Source organism: Hyperolius riggenbachi, chromosome 2 (genome assembly GCF_040937935.1).
Source record: "Hyperolius riggenbachi isolate aHypRig1 chromosome 2, aHypRig1.pri, whole genome shotgun sequence".
Lineage (NCBI taxonomy): Eukaryota > Metazoa > Chordata > Amphibia > Anura > Hyperoliidae > Hyperolius > Hyperolius riggenbachi.
In genome coordinates this window covers 385,291,222-385,312,167 of record NC_090647.1, presented here as the reverse complement: position 1 = coordinate 385,312,167, position 20,946 = coordinate 385,291,222, and the positions used below count along the sequence as shown (strand labels likewise).

At 45.4% G+C, this 20,946-nt stretch overlaps 1 protein-coding gene across 1 annotated transcript in view; it reads right to left on the bottom strand.

The window, feature by feature from the left end:
• The window catches only part of LAMB3 (laminin subunit beta 3), a 2,309,994-nt gene that overhangs the window by 1,119,280 nt on the left and 1,169,768 nt on the right, over positions 1-20,946 (bottom strand). Inside the window, exon 10 of the mRNA XM_068269757.1 lies at positions 19,408-19,596. Coding sequence (XP_068125858.1) covers positions 19,408-19,596 — 189 coding nt within the window. The remainder of the gene's footprint in view (positions 1-19,407; positions 19,597-20,946) is intronic.

Genomic DNA, 20,946 nt, shown 5'->3' with positions numbered 1-20,946 from the left:
ACATGGCTCCGTCCATTTTCCCGTTAATGCGATTAAGTTGTCCTGTGCCCTTAGCAGAAAAACACCCCCAAAGCAAAATGTTTCCACCCCCATGCTTGACGGTGGGGACGGTGTTTTGGGGGTCATAGGCAGCATTTTTCTTTCTCCAAACACAGCGAGTTGAGTTAATGCCAAAGAGCTCTATTTTGGTCTCATCAGACCACAGCACCTTCTCCCAGTCACTCACAGAATCATTCAGGTGTTCATTGGCAAACTTCAGACGGGCCTGCACATGTGCCTTCTTGAGCAGGGGGACCTTGCGAGCCCTGCAGGATTTTAATCCATTGCGGTGTAATGTGTTTCCAATGGTTTTCTTGGTGACTGTGGTCCCTGCTAATTTGAGGTCATTCACTAACTCCTCCCGTGTAGTTCTAGGATGCTTTTTCACCTTTCTCAGAACCATTGACACCCCACGAGGTGAGATCTTGCGTTGAGCCCCAGAGCGAGGTCGATTGATGGTCATTTTGTGCTCCTTCCATTTTCGAACAATCGCACCAACAGTTGTCACCTTCTCTCCCAGCTTCTTGCTAATGGTTTTGTAGCCCATTCCAGCAGGTCTACAATTTTGTCTCTGACATCCTTGGGCAGCTCTTTGGTCTTTCCCATGTTGGAGAGTTTGGAGTCTGCTTGATTGATTGATTCTGTGGACAGGTGTCTTTTATACAGGTGACTAGTTAAGACAGGTGTCCTTAATGAGGGTGACTAATTGAGTAGAAGTGTCTAACCACTCTGTGGGAGCCAGAACTCTTAATGGTTGGTAGGGGTTCAAAAACGTATTTCACTCAATGTAATGCAAATCAGTTGCTATCTTTTATTTAAGGTTATTTTTTCGATTTTCCTTTTGATGTGCTATCTGCCACTGTTAAAATAAACCTACCATTGAAATGAAACTGTTCTGAGACTTTTCATTTCTTTGTCATTGGACAAACTTACAAAATCAGTGAGGGATCAAATAATTATTTCCTCCACTGTATGCTGGGGGTACCGATTTTGGGGGAACTGCTGTCAGATTATCTGTATTTTTGAGGAAACGCTGTTAACAGATTAAGTGTATTTTGGGGAACAGCTGCCAGATTATGTATATGTTAAGGGAACGGCTGCTGCCAGATTACATGTATTTTGGGGAACTGCTGTCAGATTGTGTATGTGTGGGGGACCGCAGCTGCCAGATTACATGCATTTTGGGTGTTACGTGTATTTTGGGTGATCCGCTGTCAGGTTTCGCGTATTTTGGGGAACTGCTTCCAGATTGTGTGTATGTTGGGGGAACTGCTGCTGCCAGATTGTCTATTTTGGGGGAACCACTGCCATATTATCTGTATTTTGGAGAAACTTCTGCCAGATTACGTGTCTTTTTGGTGAAATGCAGTCAGATTACATCTACTTTTGGGGGATACACTATGGCAGAGCTCAAACTTCCCCGGCAGACCTTTTACATCACTGTTAAGGTCATGTATATTTGGCCTCACCCATGTCCACAATATGCTCGACCACAGCCATTTTTGGCGCAGAGGGTTTTTCGGGTGAGTCCACTCACCTTTTTTCCCAGGACTAGACCCCTGTGCTAGAGGTTTTTGGTGTGCACTGGGCCGTACAGACTAACCTGCAGTGATGCACTGGGAGACATCTCAGAGCTCACTCCAACCTGAATTATCGCAAATTCTTTCTGTTTTAAAAAAGCAAACTTTTGTTTTCCATAGCATCTTAGTAAGGAGGCTTTTTGGACCATTGTACCCCTTTACACACTCCAATGAGTTCTGTGTCACCATGAACTTGCTGGTTAGTCTGTACCTCAAAAAGAAAAGTAATAGTGATTTTAACTTTTAGATTGCCTTTTTAGCATCCTTATTACTTGTTCACCAGATAAAAATAAAGAATTGATTTTTGATTTTATGCCCGGCAGTTACACTTTAAAAAGTCATTTTTAGATGAAGGAAGATAGATACAATTGTTTATTTCATTAGTTTATTTTCGCCTCGAGTGTCCTTTAAAAGGGCATGCACACAGCATACCAAGCATACATGTCAATCAAGCCCAATCGAGTATTTCAGAGCATTATTTATGCATCTATGCATCCAATATTCATTTGTGATCATAATTACAGTACACTACTTGCCATGTATGCATATATGCCTGAAAAACAAAGCAGATTGAGAGCCCCAAAAGTGCAATATGTCAAACCAATTGGTCAAAAGATTAAATATATGAGAATATACTCACAAAGGTGGGTTACCTCTGGCAACCACTTAGTAGGCAGGTGGGCAGATTAGACCCATCCCTACCCGGGTTAAAAAAATGTTGCTCTCCGTAGAAGTAAAAGGAAAGGGGGTAATACCCCTCCACCAAGACTGGACACTCAGAATAAACAATTATTCAAAATGTAGGTGCCAGATAAGGATAAAATAGTTAAAAAAAAATTAAAAAGGGGGAAGCAGTGGTGGACTTACCTCCCACAAATAGACACACGATCAGTTATTCACTGAAAAATACCTTTATTCATTTGACTCCAGAGTAATAGCAATGCTTTTTCATGCCACTTCATCAGGCAGTATATGGAGCTTGTAAAGAACCAGACCAGGTATGAGCGCTTCCCCCTTTTTAAACATTTGTTTAACTATTTTATCCTTATCTGGCACCTCAGTTTTGAGCAAATGCACAGATGCCTGTCCACCCAAAAGGCCATGCGGTTAAGAGTAAGACTAATAGAGCTAGCATTAATGTAAATGGATGCCATGTGCACACACATGCTCTACCCTTAACTCTAACAGATGTACCACGTGGCTTAATCCAAATGTACTGAGAAATCAATCTCAGAGCGGTGATAGTGTTGCCAATTTATAAAGCCACATGGTTTCTACATGATATAATTATTTTCTATATTAACCTTTCTTGTCCTTTTTCTTATAGATGGCAAGACTACTAGACTACCTTTAAAGCTCCCCCCCCCCCATGAAATTGGTGGCAGGGCTCTCTCAATGGTCCTTTATTCTCATTCTTACTGTTAACATTAGACATGTGTTCCAGTATTCTGGTCTTCAACCAGTTTTTCCTCTCCTCAGTTTCTTTTGTGTTCCGAAACTCAGAGGAGACTAGATGGTCCTTTAAATTCCTGGCTTTCCTTGCTGCCAACATAGGATTAGGATCCATGATCTCAGCAATATCAGGAGATGCTGTTGAAATAGGTCTTGCTCTGGTTAGGCAGTGGGGATACTCACATTCCCACATATAATTCACAGGACTATTAGTCCTCCTCTCGTGAACAGTTCCTTCTCAAATGGAGAATAGAGGATGTTCCTCACCAGGTGATCAGGATGATGGCTGGTGGCGTGGAGCATCATGCACTGGAACAACTTCAAGGGATATATATCACATCTCTCCCAGTGTCCTAGGTGGAGACATGCGTATGCCAGTGCACACGCCGCCCCCGTCACCTAGTGATAGAACTTGCCATTGAACAGAAAAAAGTTCTCAGTCAAGACCAAATGCAACATACCAAGTATAAATAGACTGTGTTCAGGCAAGGTTGGATATGCCTCCTCCAAATAGAATGAGACTGCCTTGAGGCCCACCTGGTGGGAATCAACGTATAGAGAGATTCAATGTCTATCCCCACCAGGGGGGCCTCTGAAGGGACTGGTACACCACCAGAGATGACCTTTAGGACATCTCTAATGTCATGGACGTATCATGGAAGACTCTGGACCAGTCTTTTAGTTTCTTATCTATATATTGTCCAATTTGTTGTGTGGGACCACTCACTCTGGACATTACTGGAGGGCCAGGAGGGTATACTTTGGGATAAGGTATAGTGCTGGCCTTGTATATTCAAAGACTTTGATATAGTCAAATTCAGCCTTTGAGAGGAGGCCTTCACCAAATGCCTCCTCCAATTTGTTATTGATCCTATCGTTTAGAGGGGGAAATGTGTCCCACATGAGACATCTATACGTAATTCCATCAATAAGATGGCGATATGCTTCTCTTAAATAATCTTCCTCACTCCACAAGACCACATTTCCCCCTTTGTCGCTGGGTTTAATCAAGATCCCCTTATCTTCTCTCAGTTCTCTGAAGCCACATACACACGCTCAACAAAAGTCTTTTACTTTAAACAACTCTACAAACAACTACGATTAAAAAAATTGGAAATATACGTCTTGCCGTGCAAACAACTAGTATACACACAGAATGACTTGACAAACAACTTGATGAACAACTACAAATTTACATTTGTTACTCAACTGGTGAACGACTAATATGTTCTAGTTAGTAATGGAAGTCATTGAAAAGTCATAGCAGACTTCTGTACACATTGCCATGTTGGACACTACTTCTCTCAGTTGTTCTTCAAGTCAATCCAACAGTTGGATTGACTTGAGCTGCGTCTTATCAGTTGTTGGTTGCCTCTTATCAGTGATAACACCTTGACGAACATTGTCCAACTTCTTCAAGTTGTTTCATAATTGTGCATTTAAAAGACTTTTGTTGACCGTGTGTATGAGCCTTTAGTGTCACATTCTCCTCTCTTGTCAAGTTTTGTATGACCCTAGAATCCAGGTCTAATGTCTTTAGGTCTTTGCTAAAGGTTTCCATAAAGACAAATAAATTAGAACTGAGGGTGGCATAAACCTCGATTTCTTTCTCAGCCTAGTTGAAGGTATAGGCTCCACTGTAGATACCATCTCCTCATCTACTCCTTCGCTTTCATCTATTTCCTCATGTTCTTCGTCCCATAAACTTTCCAGGGCTATCAGGGCCTCTCTCCCTCCTTATTCAAACATTCATATTTACCAACATCAGCCATCTCCTCGAGCCTGCCTTGATTTGCTAGATGGAACACAATATCTATATAAAAGAACCTGATTCCAGCGTTTGTGTCAATGGATATTCTGGGTATTCTCCCATTTGGTTATGTAAGGGTGTTTTGAGCAGAGAAAACTGTTAAACTGTTTATAAGAGTTTGATATTAGACAAAATGCATTTAAAACTGTCAAAAATGCTATATCCTTGATCTTTTTTTAAAATAAATTTGGTATGTTAAAAAAAAACAAAAAAACTGCTGTCAAAGACATTGAGTAGTCTTTTGTTAATCAATTGTCAGGAATAGTGAAATTACCTCTGCCAATCTGATCTGTTGCCGACTTCTGCCTGGATACTTACCTTGATCTTGTCTCACGATTCTGTACTTCTGCTAATCTGATCTGTTGCCGACTATTGCCTGATTACTTACTTTGATTCTGCCTCTCGACTTTGTACCTATACTGACCGATCTGTTAACGACATTGCTTGTACGACCACGCTCTCAGTTAGTGATAGCCCCTGTCACTAAGGGCTATCACTTATACGTATTCCGGAATACTACTGTGCACCCAATCACGTGTGATCACACTTTAAGTACTGACTACTGTGCTGATAGAGCTCGTTATGTAATGATCAGTGATGTATCTGATAAACAGAACAACAGACCATGACCACTATAGAGGCCTTATGTGTGCAGGTTCAGGCTCTTACTACAGCGGTCGAACAGTTAAATAATACTGTCAGGAATATACTGAGGTGCTTATGATGTAAGGATAATATTTTAAGTTGCCTGTCTGACTGCTATGTACTGTACTTCAGATGCGTATGTATGGGTCATCATCTGGCTTTGGGGGAAGCTGTACTTGTCTGTGTGACAGTGTGGAATACAATTACCCTCAGTTCCTGGGAGAGCAGGGAGCTAATTAGAAGCCCTATTGTCCCATTATACCAATCAGGACATAGTCAGGGAGCTTCAAAGACCTACATTTGCATCTAAAGAGGACTTCAGTGAATAATGCTTGGGGTAATAAGACAATGGCAGAAGTGAAGTGTGTTGAAGTCCTTTTGATACCATTTGCTACCTGTGGAAATTGAATTATTGGTGGAGGTGCAACCTCCTTATCTTTGATCAGCTAGGAAGTACTGTCAACAATGGGGTTGTTGTCACCTGTAACGTGGACTAGGGAAATCTTTTCATGTATGTGGGCTATTGTACATTTTTCGCAGGTGGATGTTAGATCTCTGGAGATCCAATTATGACTGAGGATGTAATTAAATCTAGCTTCCCCCCCCCGTCCACACAGGCTTACAGCCTCCAGGCGTATTTCATAGTATAAAACTGCAGCTAGGATAGCCACAACTTGTAGTTCTTGGAGGTAGCTCACACGGCTAGAACTAACCTGGTTCCTGACCAGAAGTGCGAACCCCCCGCAACAACACCAGATCGATACGCTGGTACGTTTATTTCCCGTTTATTTTGGTAAGCAAAATCGCTTTGTGTGTTATCTTTGTAACTTTTATCTTGTAACTATTTTTACTTTGTTTTTTGTAATCTTTTTGTATATATTAAGTTCTGCATTGTTCTATGTTTTTCTAGAATATTAAATTATTATTTAATAAGTTTGACTTCTGCCGTACTAAACTAACACTCATAGCCTAGAAGAGACTGAAGTGTAACCGTGTATAAGTTTCATGCCTAATTGTACGCTTGAGCAACACTACCGTATGAAATTGTAATTGCATTGTGTGTGGGGGCGTTTGTCATATGTTGGCCTAAGCGCGCAGCTGACCCAACGTACGAACAACGCCAGTGCAAGTAGCGACAGCAGAGTGGCTAACAGTATCGTTCGGAACGACTGTTAGTGGGTCTTTGCTTCACGACAGTGTAAGATTGCAACTGTGTGTGTGTGTGGGTGCGTGGCGTTCCCGTGTTTGGCCTAAGCGCAAAGCTGACCCAAATACGAAAACGCAGATTGCGTATTGAGCACTCGATAGCTGAGTGAACGTGTCTAGCAACGCTAGTGGTGGCAGTGGGAAGTGTTTGAGGGGTTCCAGCCTTGTTTGTAGCTTAAATAAGGCTGTTCCCCGCTTAATCTGGTCAAACCCGCAGTCGGGAACCGTATACGCAGGCCGGTTCTTGACATAATTGGCTGGCAGTGGTGGCATCGTTTAGTACATTAGTACGCAGTTTAGCTCGCTATTCTGAGTACTAAAGGTTGGAAGTTTGCTAGAAGCAACTAGCCTACAGAAGTCTACTCAGTGCAGAATCTATATACTTTTTTTTTGGTTCAAAGATACACACTTGGTGTTTGCTTTCCCTCCCCCCCCCCCTTTTTTCTTTTTATTTTTTGCAACACGATGGCTCAGAAAGCATCCAGCTATGCAAGGCAAAACAAAGAGATGCTACTCAACCTGTGTGAGCACAGAGGCATCGAGACGGTGAGCGGCCAGACTAAGGAGCAGTTAGTTCGTGCGCTCGAGGAGCATGATGAGGCAGAGCAAGCCCGTGCTTCAACGTCAGCGGGTGCAGCTCACGACACGACAGAGGAGGAATCGCTCCCGCCACAGAATGCGAGTGGAGACGATGTCCTTGATGATCCACCGAACACGGAGATGACATCTCTGGAAGCTGATCTACAGCTACTGAACTCGGCTGATCCTGAACTGCGCCTAAAGCTGATCCTACTGCACCGACAGGCAGAGAAGGAACAAGCGGCACAGCGACTCCAGGCCGAGAGGGAACAAGCTGCACAGCGACACCAGGCCGAGAGGGAAAGTGCTGAACGGCAACACCAGCTGGAGCTGGCTAAACTTCAGCAGCAGAACCGGTCTGCTGGACCCGCAGAACGCGAAGATGAGCGAGTCCACAGAATCCCCCTGGATAAGTTCCCCGCTATGGACAAGGACTCTGACATAGACACTTTCCTACAGGGGTTTGAAAGGACTTGTCGGCAGTATGGGGTGCCCCGTGAGCAGTGGGCAAGATACCTCACACCAGGGCTGAGAGGCAAGGCCCTGGAGGCGTTTGTGAGTCTCCCCCAGGAGGAAGAAACAGACTTTGAGGCGATTAAGAAAGCCATTATTGCGCGATACCACCTCACGCCAGAGGTGTATCGCAAACGTTTCAGGACAGTGCAGCGAGGTCCTAATGACAGCTACCTGGATCATGCTTGCAACCTGCGCACTGCCTTCCAGCAGTGGCTAAAAGGACTGTCAGTTAAAACCTTGGATGCCCTGCAGGAGCTGATGATAAAAGACCAGTTCCTACACACCTGTCCTGTTGAGGTCCGGCTGTTTGTGCTGGATCGAGAACCAAAGACAGTGGATGAGGCTGCGGAAATGGCCGATGCCTACACCGCCCATAGAGCACCTGAGTCCCGGAGGACTACTACGCCCAGCTGGAGAGGAGAACAGATTGCTAAACCTGTTTCACCCAGCACCCAGAGGAGGCAAGCACCGCTGTCTCCTGGATTCAAGCAACCTGACACTCGGAAATGCTTTGTATGTGACAGGGTGGGTCATATCAGCACGACTTGCCCAGAGAGGAAGAGGGAGGCCCCAAAATCCAGTGAGGCCTCAAACGCCAGTGAAGTCCCAACGGCTTTGTGTGCTACCAGGAATGCCACTGGCTATGCAGAGAATCTGCAGCTTGTCACGGTTGGGGGTACAGTTGCCACTGGGCTGAGAGACACTGGAGCAGAAGTGACTCTCATACATCCCCAGCTTGTGAACCCGGAGCAGTACATACCTGGGAAAATGATTGCTGTCAGAGGAATTGGGGGTGTCACCCCAGCCATACCCACCGCCTTGGTCCACCTGAATTGGGGGGCCGGCAGCGGACTGAAAGAAGTTGGAGTAACTGACAAAATCCCCACCAACGTTTTGCTGGGTACTGACCTGGGACGGTTAGTGGCCCGGTATGAGCCTACCCCAAACCCTGTGGGGCCTGCATCCCCAGCAGAAGTTCAGGACTCTTGCAAGGCACTGTTGGATAATGCTGTGCAAGTGGGGAGTGCTGGCGAGGCCCCAGGGGCTACGGACTGTATGCTAGGAGCCAGCCCTAGTGAGTCTCCAGTGCCTAGGCCTGGAGTGGGACATGTTGATACAAAGAATGCAGAAATTGATAATGTCATTTATGACGCCCGGACTATCGATGCGATCGATGCAGGAACTGTTGATGCTACTGGTGAAGTGCTGAGTACCACTGTGTATAATGTTGCAGATAATGTTGATGTTTTATGTGAGGGCCCAAATGACCATATACGTAGGGCTGATTATGCTGATGTCACCTGTGTTGTGCTACATAATGCTGTGTGTCATGTGGACACTCCGTCAGCTGCAGGAGTAACCAGCGGCGCTCGCTGGGCTGCAGCAGGTGGACTGTCCACTGAAGGGGCAGATGGCACCAGGCCAGATCCTCCCCCTTCAGATGGTTTCAAGACCAAAGGTGATGTGATTTACGATGTGTGTAATGTGGGCGCTCCCTCAGCTGCCGTAGTAACCCGCAGCGCTAGCGAGTCTACAGCACAGGGACTGTCCACCGAAGTGGCAAATGTCGCTGGGTCAGCCACATCCAATCCGGAACCTGGCCTGGAGGGCCCAGGAGCCCCTCCGTCTGCAGCCTTCCTGGAATGTGTGACAGGCAGCACTGAGCTCTCTGGGGCTGTTAGATTTGACAGCAGCCTGGAAGAGCTCAGGGGGCTAGCCAGCAGGTCACCAGCTGGGAGGGGCGGGCTGAGAGGGTCCTGGGAAGTTATTCCCTCTGAGCTGTCCGAAGTGGAGGAGGCAGACCGGCAGATAATCATTCCCCAAAGGGACCGAGAGATAGCTCCTGCCACTGTAGAGGAAGTGCGTGTAGCGACGGTTGGAACCCTTCCCCAGCTGCAGCACTGTCTCTATGGTCGCCAATTCACGGTTGTCACTGACTCACATTCCCCTGGTTGGTTACGTCAGGTTGTCAGGGGCAATGACAAATTGCAGCAACCTGACCTAGCTTTCCAGTCCTGTAGCTTGGAGCTAAGGAATTACCCCTCCAGGCCCGGCCGTCAGTGTCGGCTTTGGCAGGACGATTCGTTAGAATCATCTGCCGGCGCCATTTGGAAGAGGGGGCGTGTCAGAATATACTGAGGTGCTTATGATGTAAGGATAATATTTTAAGTTGCCTGTCTGACTGCTATGTACTGTACTTCAGATGCGTATGTATGGGTCATCATCTGGCTTTGGGGGAAGCTGTACTTGTCTGTGTGACAGTGTGGAATAAAATTACCCTCAGTTCCTGGGAGAGCAGGGAGCTAATTAGAAGCCCTATTGTCCCATTATACCAATCAGGACATAGTCAGGGAACTTCAAAGACCTACATTTGCATCTAAAGAGGACTTCAGTGAATAATGCTTGGGGTAATAAGACAATGGCAGAAGTGAAGTGTGTTGAAGTCCTTTTGATACCATTTGCTACCTGTGGAAATTGAATTATTGGTGGAGGTGCAACCTCCTTATCTTTGATCAGCTAGGAAGTACTGTCAACAATGGGGTTGTTGTCACCTGTAACGTGGACTAGGGAAATCTTTTCATGTATGTGGGCTATTGTACATTTTTCGCAGGTGGATGTTAGATCTCTGGAGATCCAATTATGACTGAGGATGTAATTAAATCTAGCTTCCCCCCCCCCCCCCCCCCCCGTCCACACAGGCTTACAGCCTCCAGGCGTATTTCATAGTATAAAACTGCAGCTAGGATAGCCACAACTTGTAGTTCTTGGAGGTAGCTCACACGGCTAGAACTAACCTGGTTCCTGACCAGAAGTGCGAACCCCCCGCAACAACACCAGATCGATACGCTGGTACGTTTATTTCCCGTTTATTTTGGTAAGCAAAATCGCTTTGTGTGTTATCTTTGTAACTTTTATCTTGTAACTATTTTTACTTTGTTTTTTGTAATCTTTTTGTATATATTAAGTTCTGCATTGTTCTATGTTTTTCTAGAATATTAAATTATTATTTAATAAGTTTGACTTCTGCCGTACTAAACTAACACTCATAGCCTAGAAGAGACTGAAGTGTAACCGTGTATAAGTTTCATGCCTAATTGTACGCTTGAGCAACACTACCGTATGAAATTGTAATTGCATTGTGTGTGGGGGCGTTTGTCATATGTTGGCCTAAGCGCGCAGCTGACCCAACGTACGAACAACGCCAGTGCAAGTAGCGACAGCAGAGTGGCTAACAGTATCGTTCGGAACGACTGTTAGTGGGTCTTTGCTTCACGACAGTGTAAGATTGCAACTGTGTGTGTGTGTGGGTGCGTGGCGTTCCCGTGTTTGGCCTAAGCGCAAAGCTGACCCAAATACGAAAACGCAGATTGCGTATTGAGCACTCGATAGCTGAGTGAACGTGTCTAGCAACGCTAGTGGTGGCAGTGGGAAGTGTTTGAGGGGTTCCAGCCTTGTTTGTAGCTTAAATAAGGCGGTTCCCCGCTTAATCTGGTCAAACCCGCAGTCGGGAACCGTATACGCAGGCGTGCCGCGGGCCGGTTCTTGACAAATACTGTTACGGCACAGCAGGCTCAGATGAATCTCCTGTCTGATACTGTACACAATTTGCAGGAATCTGCATCATCACTGCCTCCCTCCCATGTAGTTGAACCTAAAATGGCACTCCCAGTGAAATTTTCAGGTCACAAATTAGACTTTTAAGAAACAGGGGTTTGTCTTATTTTGAAATGAGACCTATATCGTCAGGCACTGAAAGTCAACGGGTGACGTTAATAAAAACTATTAAATGAGTATTCTCAGAATGGGGTTATAATCTGCCTGACAGCCATGAGGCCTTGTTGTCTGTACAGGCATTTTTTAAGGCCATGGCAGTAATCTATGATGACCCAGACATTTCCGCTACAGCTGAGAGGAAACTGAAAAATCTTCGTCAGGGCTGCAATACTGTCGAAGATTATGCGTCTAAATTTAGAAAATGGGCAATGTCTTCCCGGTGGGAACACTTTGCCTTGTTGGATCGTTTCCTTACGGGGTTGTCAGAGTCAGTTTCAGACATCATGATTAGTCACCCTGAACCCAAAACATTAGGTGATGCAATCACTTTAGCTATTAAGGTTGATCGTAGGATCCAATACCACAAACAGGGCAGATCTTGTGCTCCTCTCAGGACTATTGTTTCCACACCCTCAGTCCTGGCCAGTACTGACGAGCCTATGCAAATAGGTCATTCTAGATTGTCAGAGTCAGAAAAGGCTAGGAGGAGAAAAGAGGGTCTTTGCCTGTACTGTGGGGAGAAGGGTCATCTGGTACAAAACTGTAGCAAGAAGTCAGAAAACTTCTCCGCCTAGGTGTAGTAGGAGGTACTACCCTGGGCGGACCTGTTTTACCTTAAAAAGATTCTAAGGTGTTGTTGCCCTGTTCAGTTACATGGGGAAACCAAGTTCATGCCACCCAGGCTTTTATTGACTCAGGTTCAGCAGCAAACTTTATTGACACAGCTCTCACCTTAAAATTGAATATTCCCATCCTTTCCATGGAAAAGCAGATCTATGTAACTGCTATAGATGATTCCCCCCTACAGAACAGGCAGCCACTCACTCAGACCCCTCCTCTCACTTGTCGGGTGGGGGTTTTGCATAAAGAGGAGATACAATTTTATGTTTTGAATATGTCCTCTTCCTCTGTTGTCCTTGGTCTCCCTTGACTACGCAAACATTCCCCTCAGATTGATTAGAATACTGGGCAACTACTGGCCTGGTCCTCAGAGTGTCAAAATAATTGTTTAGAGAAAATTAACCTATGTTCTGCTATGGTCCATGTTGAGGGTGTGCCTTCCCAGTACATGGAGTATTCAGACATCTTCTGTCCGTGCTCAGTGGATAAACTCCCTCCTCACAGGGAATTTGATTGTCCTATTGACTTAAGACCCGGTACCATGCCTCCCAGGGGACATCTGTATAACCTCTCAGGTCCAGAGCAGTTGGCTATGAAAAACTATATAAAGTAGAACCTTGAGAAAAGTTTCATCCGCCCCTCCAAATCCCCGGCAGAGGCAGGGTTTTTTTTTCGTTCCGAAAAAAAGACGGTGGTCTCCGACCTTGTATTGACTACAGATCTTTGAACAAAATTACCATTCCCAATCGTTAGCCCCTGCCGTTGATTGAGGTTCTTTTCTTACAAGTAGCTGGAGCCCAACTGTTCTCCAAACTAGACCTGAGAGGGGCTTACAAGTTGATTCGTATTAGACAGGGGAACGAGTGGAAAATGGCCTACAACACACCCGATGGGCATTATGAATATTTAGTGATGCCCTTCGGGTTGTGTAACGCTCCTGCAGTTTTTCAGGAGTTGGTTAACAAAATTTTTTAGAGAGGTACTAAGTCGATTTGTTGTTGTCCATTTAGACGACATTTTGATTTTCTCAAAAAATCTTGAGAAACACAGGAAACACGTAAAGTTTGTTTTGAATAAACTAAGGCAAAATTGTTTATATGCCAAGATTGAGAAATGTTCATTTGAGGTCTCTGAGGTCCCTTTTCTGGGGTATGTTATCTCCAACACTGGATTGTCTATGGATCCCAAGAAAGTCTCTGCTGTTTTGGAGTGGCCTCAACCCGTGGGGTTGAAGGCACTCCAAAGATTCCTGGGTTTCGCAAACTATTACAGGAAGTTCATCAAAGGCTTCTCCTCTGTGGTCACCCCTCTCACCAATTTGACAAAAAAAAGGGGCTGATGTTTGCAACTGGTCCGAGGAAGCCTGTGTAGCCTTTTCACAGTTAAAGGCACTGTTCTGTTCTGCCCCTATCCTCAGACATGTAGATGTGTCCTGTCCTTTCATCGTGGTGGTAGATGCCTCTGAGATAGGGGTGGGGGCTGTTCTGTCTCAGCACTAGGGAACTCAGGGATGTTTGCACCCATGTGCGTTTTTTTCGCGTAAATTTTTGCATCAGCGGAGAGAAATTATGCTATCGGTAACAGAGAGTTGTTGGCAATTAAAATGGCATTTGAGGAGTGGCGTCACTGGTTGGAGGGAGCTGAACATGTGATCACGGTTTATACTGACCATAAGAACTTAGAGTATATTGAAGGGGCAAAGAGGCTCAACCCAAGACAGGCTCGGTGGGCACTCTTCTTCTCTAGGTTCAGGTTCATAATCACCTATATGCCGGGTAACAAAAATATCAAGGCAGGAGCTTTAACCCATAGTTTTGAGTCTGAGACAGTTCAGCCCTCATCGCCCATTGACATTCTACCTGAGCATGTAGTGGTAGCAGCTACAGAGCCTCAGGAGGATCTGTCAGCCATTCTGGGGTCTTTCCAACAAGACTCGCCAGAGGGGAAACTGGAGGGTCTCCTGTTTGTGCCACTCCACCTGCGGCTTCATATTTTACAGTTATTCCACTGTCATAAGAATGTAGGACATCCAGATATCACTAGAACCCAGGAGCTCTTGTCCCGTTGTGTGTGGTGGCCATCTATAAAAAGTGATTGTAAGGAGTTTGTACTGTCCTGTTCAGTTTGTGCTTGCAGCAAAGTTTCCAGGCAAGCTCCTGCAGGGACACTACAACCTTTACCAGTACCTTCAGAACCTTGGATTCACATTTCGATGGACTTTGTGGGGGAACTCCCTAGTTCAGAAGGAATGACGGTTATATTGGTGGTAGTGGACCGTTTTAGCAAAATGGTCCATTTTGTGTCCCTGAAAAAACTTCCGTCAGCTCAAGAGCTTGCTGACTTATTTGTCACCCACATTTTCCGGCTGTATGGAATACCGGTAAATGTGGTTTCAGACAGAGGAGTGCAGTTTGTGTCCAGATTTTGGCGAGCTTTCTGTCAGTCACTTGGTTTAACTCTGTTTTTTTCTTCAGGTTACCACCCACAGACAAACTGTCAGACTGAAAGGATGAATCAATCCCTCGAACAATTCCTTAGATGTTATGTGGCGGATGCTCAGCATGAATGGGTTAAATTCCTTCCTTTTGCAGAATTCGCACATAACAATCTCAGAAATGCGTCCTCAGGCTTTTCACCATTTCAGGTAGTCACAGGGAGATCTCCTAAGTTCTCTCCTTTACCTGTGGGTAATTCTCCCTTTCCAGCTTTGGAGGGGTGGCAAGAGTCTTTAAAAAGAACATGGGCCATGGTGAAAGTTAATTTAGAAAAAGCTTTTGGTGTTCAAAAGAAACAAGCAGACAAAAGGCGATCCCTTGAGTGGGTTTTTGCACCTGGTGACATGTCATATTGCCACTCGTCATATTGCCTTAAACCTCCTGGTGGTTTATTAAAAATCCGTCAGGGGGCAGCAAAGTCTTTTTTTTAATTTTTGTTTTGTTTTTTTCATGTAGCGAGACAAAGTCTCGCTACATGATAGCCGCAGCTCAGCGGCATCCCCCCAGCCCCTCCGATCGCCTCCGGCGATCGGAGATCAGGAGATCCTGTTCAAAGAACGGGATCTCCTGGAGGGCTTCCCCCGTCGCCATGGCGACGGGCGGCATGACGTCACCGACGTCGTGACGTCATTGGGAGTCCCGACCTACCCCTTAGCGCTGCCTGGCACTGATTGGCCAGGCAGTGCACGGGGTCTGGGGGGGGGCGGCGCGGCGAGCGGGGGCACCTAATCGGCGCAGAGCGGCGGCGATCAGAGTGCACACGCAGCTAGCAAAGTGCTAGCTGCGTGTTGCAAAAAAAAAAGTGTCCAAATCGGCCCAGCTGGGCCTGAGAAATCCCCCTGCGCGGCATAGCCCGTGCTCAGCACGGGCTTACCGCCAGGGAGGTTGAGGCAACCCTCAGTCAAGTTGGGGCCTAGGTATATTGGTCCGTACCCCATTAGTGAAAAGATTAATGAGGTGACATACAGAGTTGCGCTTTCCGACCAGTATAAGGGGCGTGAAATCATTTCACGTTTCACTATTAAAACCTGCTGTGCATGTGGATTCCTCTCCCCCCCTTAGTGATTGATGGGGAGCCTGAATTTGAAATTGAGGAGATTCTTGATTCTCGTAGGGTACGGAATTCTGTACAGTATCTGGTCCACTGGAAGGGTTATGGTCCTGAGGAAAGATCATGGGTTCCTGCCAAGCGTCTTCATGCTGAAGAATTAAAACAACAATTTCATTTGTTACATCCTGAGAAACCCTTCTGGGCATGTCCAGAGTCCACGCCTCAGGGAGGGGGGGGGGGGGGGTAGTGTCAGAAATAGTGAAATTACCTCTGCTAATCTGATCTGTTGCCGACTTCTGCCTGGATACTTACCTTGGTCTTGTCTCACGATTCTGTACTTCTGCCAATCTGATCTGTTGCTGACTATTGCCTGATTACTTACTTTGATTCTGCCTCTCGGCTTTGTACCTATACTGACCGATCTGTTAATGACATTGCCTGTACGACAGCGCTCTCAATTAGTGATAGCCCCTGTCACTAAGGGCTATCACTTATACGTATTCTGGAATACTACTGTGCATCCAATCACGTGTGATCACACTTTAAAGAGACACTGAAGCGAAAAAAAATATAGGATATAGTGAATTGGTTGTGTACTATGAATAATTACTAGAAGATTAGCAGCAAAGAAAATATTCTCATACTTTTATTTTCAGGTATAAAGTGTTTTTTCTAACATTGCATCATTCTATAATATAAGCAGATTGCACAACACTCAGCATTCAAAATGAGTCTTTCAGAGCAGTCTGTGAAGTAATGACCTCTCCTCTAGCAGAGAAAAAGTAAACAGTTCACTTACAGTTGAGATAATAAAAGTCAGATAACAGCCCTCTCCATGACTAAGACTTATTCGGAGAGTTAATGGCTTGTTTGCATAGAGATAACAACTGCAGTTTCTTAACTCTTCCTGTACTGGAAACAATTAGACTGATGTATCTGATCTTAATGTTTTATTTCTTAGCTGTACTACACATACAAATCATAATATCATAATTTTTTTTCCGCTTCAGTGTCTCTTTAATAAAGTACTGACTATTGTGCTGATAGAGCTTGTTCTGTTTATCAGATACATCACTGATCATTACATCAATGTTATAGTTGTAAATATCTTAAGTATTCTGGTGTGGATGCTTTGTAATGTTCTTGTAAATGGGTTCATGTTTTATTCCCTTTCCCACCCAGCACGTTGTTATTACATTAAAAAAAAAATGCTACCCTTCCCTCAAGCCTTTTTTAGTGCCTTATCTCCTACGTGGGCTGGTATTGGCTAGGAAGGCTGAGGCCACAAACATTAGTCTGCAACCCCTAAAGCAGGGGCGTCTGAGTCACTAGGCAACTATAGATTTTTGCCTATAGCGCCGTTGGTGGAAGTGGGCGCTCTCTCGCCGCTCTGAGCGTGTTTATTTTTTTCTTTCACCCAGGTCGGCGCCGGCTGTGACAGGCAGCTCAGCCTGTGCCCAGCGCCGCCTACTGGTCCGCCCCCTTCCTCTCCTATTTTAGAGCGAGCAGCACGCACGTTAGTTTATATGTGCGGTGCCGCCGCCTACTAATCCGCCCCCTCTCCCCGCCCCCTCTCCCTCTCTGTGCAGAGTGTGCGATCACCGCACGCTAGTTAGTTTACACGTCGGCGCCGCACCTAACTCCGCACCCGCCTGTCACACGTGCTTGAAGGCACTGTGAGTGACGCACCACACGAACCAACAGGTACTCTCTACACAAACTATCTGCAGAGGCGACACCTCACAGTGAGTGCCCTCTGCTGCTCCTGTCTTGATCATTTTTGTATATGCCCCCCTGGCTGGCCCTGATTTCTGCCCCCACCTCCCCTGGCCACATTATGATTATTTCCTGGGGAACGCTTGCCACGTTACGTTTGTCTCCTGGGGAATGCTGGCCACATTACGATTATTTCCTGGGGAACGCTGGCCACGTTACGATTATTTCCTGGGGAATGCTGGCCACATTACAATTATTTCCTGGGGAACGCTGGCCACATTATGATTATTTCCTGGTAAACGCTGGCCACATTATGATTATTTCCTGGGAAATGCTGGCCGCATTATGATTATTTCCTGGGGAATGCTGGCCACATTACGATTATTTCCTGGGGAACGCTGGCCACGTTACGATTATTTCCTGGGGAACGCTGTCCACATTACGATTATTTCCTGGTAAACGCTGGCCACATTATGATTATTTTCTGGTGAATGCTGGCCACATTACGATTATTTCCTGGGGAACGCTGCCACATTACGATTATTTCCTGGTAAACGCTGGCCACATTATGATTATTTTCTGGTGAACGCTGCCGCATTACGATTATTTCCTGGTGAACTCTGCCGCATTATGATTATTTCCTGTTGAACGCTGGCCACATTATGATTATTTACTGGTGAACGCTGCCGCATTATGATCATTTCCTGGCTGGCCACATTATTGCTATTTCCTGGGGAACGCTGGCCACATTATGATTATTTCCTGGGGAACGCTGCCACATTACGATTATTTCCTGGGGAACGCTGGCCACATTACAATTATTTCCTGAGGAACACTGGCCGCATTATGATTCTTTCCTGGTGAACGCTGGCCACATTATGATTATTTCCTGGGGAACGCTGGCCACATTATGATTATTTCCTGGGGAACGCTGCCACATTACGATTATTTCCTGGTGAACGCTGCCGCATTATGATTCTTTCCTGGTGAACGCTGGCCACATTATGATTATTTCCTGGTGAACGCTGCCACATTATGATTATTTCCTGGTGAACGCTGCCGCATTATGATTCTTTCCTGGTGAACGCTGGCCACATTATGATTATTTCCTGGTGAACGCTGGACACATTACAATTATTTCCTGGTGAATGCTGGCCACATTATGATTATTTTTTGGTGAACGCTGCCGCATTATGATTATTTCCTGGTGAACGCTGCCGCATTATGATTCTTTCCTGGTGAACGCTGGCCACATTATGATTATTTCCTGGTGAACGCTGCCACATTATGATTATTTCCTGGTGAACGCTGCCGCATTATGATTCTTTCCTGGTGAACGCTGGCCACATTATGATTATTTCCTGGTGAACGCTGGACACATTACGATTATTTCCTGGTGAATGCTGGCCACATTATGATTATTTTTTGGTGAACGCTGCCGCATTACGATTATTTTCTGGTGAATGCTGCCCACATTACGATTATTTTATGATGAATCATTGCTGTTATAATTATTTTGTGGTGAATCATTGCTGCGTTATAATTATTTTATGGTGAATCATTGCTGCGTTATGATTATTTTCTGGTGAAAGATTGCCGTATTACATTTATCTCATGGTGAAACATTGCTGCGTTATGATTATTTTCATCAGGAGGGCACCACACGAAGGGGGGGGGGGGGGGGCGCCACAGGTTTTCTTGCCTGGAGTGACAAAATGGCTAGAGACGCCCCTGCCCTAAAGAATACCAGTTCACATGGTTTTTAACATTGCATAGTAATGAGCAGGTGCAAATTGAAAAAGCCCAAGCTGTAATTGTATCAATGCAGTTTAAAATATGAAAATTACTATATTTTTTTTAATTGGTAACACATCATATGATGTGCTCAAAAAATTATAAAAGGCACTGTAGCATGTTACTCACAGACACAGGCATCTCGATGGTTGGTGTCTTGATTGGGATTTCTGTAGTAGTCAGGTTTACAGAGCTCGCAGTTTAATCCAGTGGTGCCATCTGCACAATCATCACATACACCCCCACTCACTTTGCCTCTAGCTTCATATACTTCTGGGTCGAAGTGGCATTTGTCAGCGCGGTGGTTGCAGTTACATCCTAAGAAAAATGAAGCATAGATTAAAGAGGAACTTTATTCCCAGATTGAACTTAATCCCAATCAGATACATAAAATTCTGCGAACTTGAACTCACTGCAAATGTTTACAAACCAGCCGTTCGTATCGAGTTCCATAGAGTTAATAGCAGACGAACAGCCACCAACTTTAACGGTTAATAGCAAAGACCCCGTAAGTGTTAGAAACACCAAATTTGAAGGGTATGTTAAGGAGGACAATGGGAACAAGAGGAGGAAAAATGAAAAAGACCTTAAAGTTTTGGAGAAAAATGTATTTTAAAGTTATGATAGGAAAAAAAAGTGTACATTTAAATGTGGTAAATGAAAGATAATGAATCAACCCAGCGGTAGTGTACATTTGCAAATATCAAAAGAAAGAGCAGTGAATTTCATGGGATTTCCAGGTGGTCAGTATGCAGTGCGTAATAACCACCTGGAAACCCCGTGGAAAATGTGGCATCGCTTAGCCAGTGATAATTCTACAGGTGCAATATGTCTGTATAAGGATCCTTGGCATCTTTACCTATTTTTGGACCTTTTATTTTTTTGTTCAGAGTGTGGGAAATATTTAAAAAAATGATGAAGGGTCCCCCCCCAAGCCTCTTTAACTCCTTATCCCCTATGCAGGCTGGGATAGCCAGAATGCGGAGCCCCGGCTTCACAACCTGAGCAATTCCAGCCCGCATGGTCCATGGTATGGGGGGGGGGCCTCTGGAGGAGAGTTTCCCCTATTCCCCAGAGCCCTTGCCCAATCCATGGACAAGGAGCTCTTCCCCACCTCTGGTGCCCCAGGAGGAGGTGGGGGCCACCAACGCAGCACAATGAGAAAAGTCCTTTATTATCCTTAATTGACCATTAATACTTACCTGCAGGGGTGCTCTCCGGGACCCCCGAATGCAAATTTACCCGAAAATTCAGGTCGAAGTCGAACCCGAATTTTCCCGCATCATGCCGAATCCGAAGGTTCCCAAATATGCGCACTCGTTTTCGGCCGGATGACGAGGTGGGTTTGGCTTCGGGATTCGGGAGTGACGTGAGCCAATGAGAAGTCCTCCAGCCGAGGCCCTGAACCAATCAGAGGAGGGGAGCCTGGCCCTCCCCTCCTCTATATAAGGCAGTGGCCATGTTGCGGAGCCAATCCTTGCGTGTGACTGAGCGCGGTACTGAGAGTATCTCCAGTGCTGCTGCGTGTCTAAACAAGTGCTTCTTGTGCTAAGCCTAGCGTTTTGCTTCCTAAACACCTAAACACTTATATTATACTCATTTATAGTTAGCTAGTAATTTGATTGTTTTTAGTCAGCTAGTATATATACTGTATACTGTGCTAGGCTA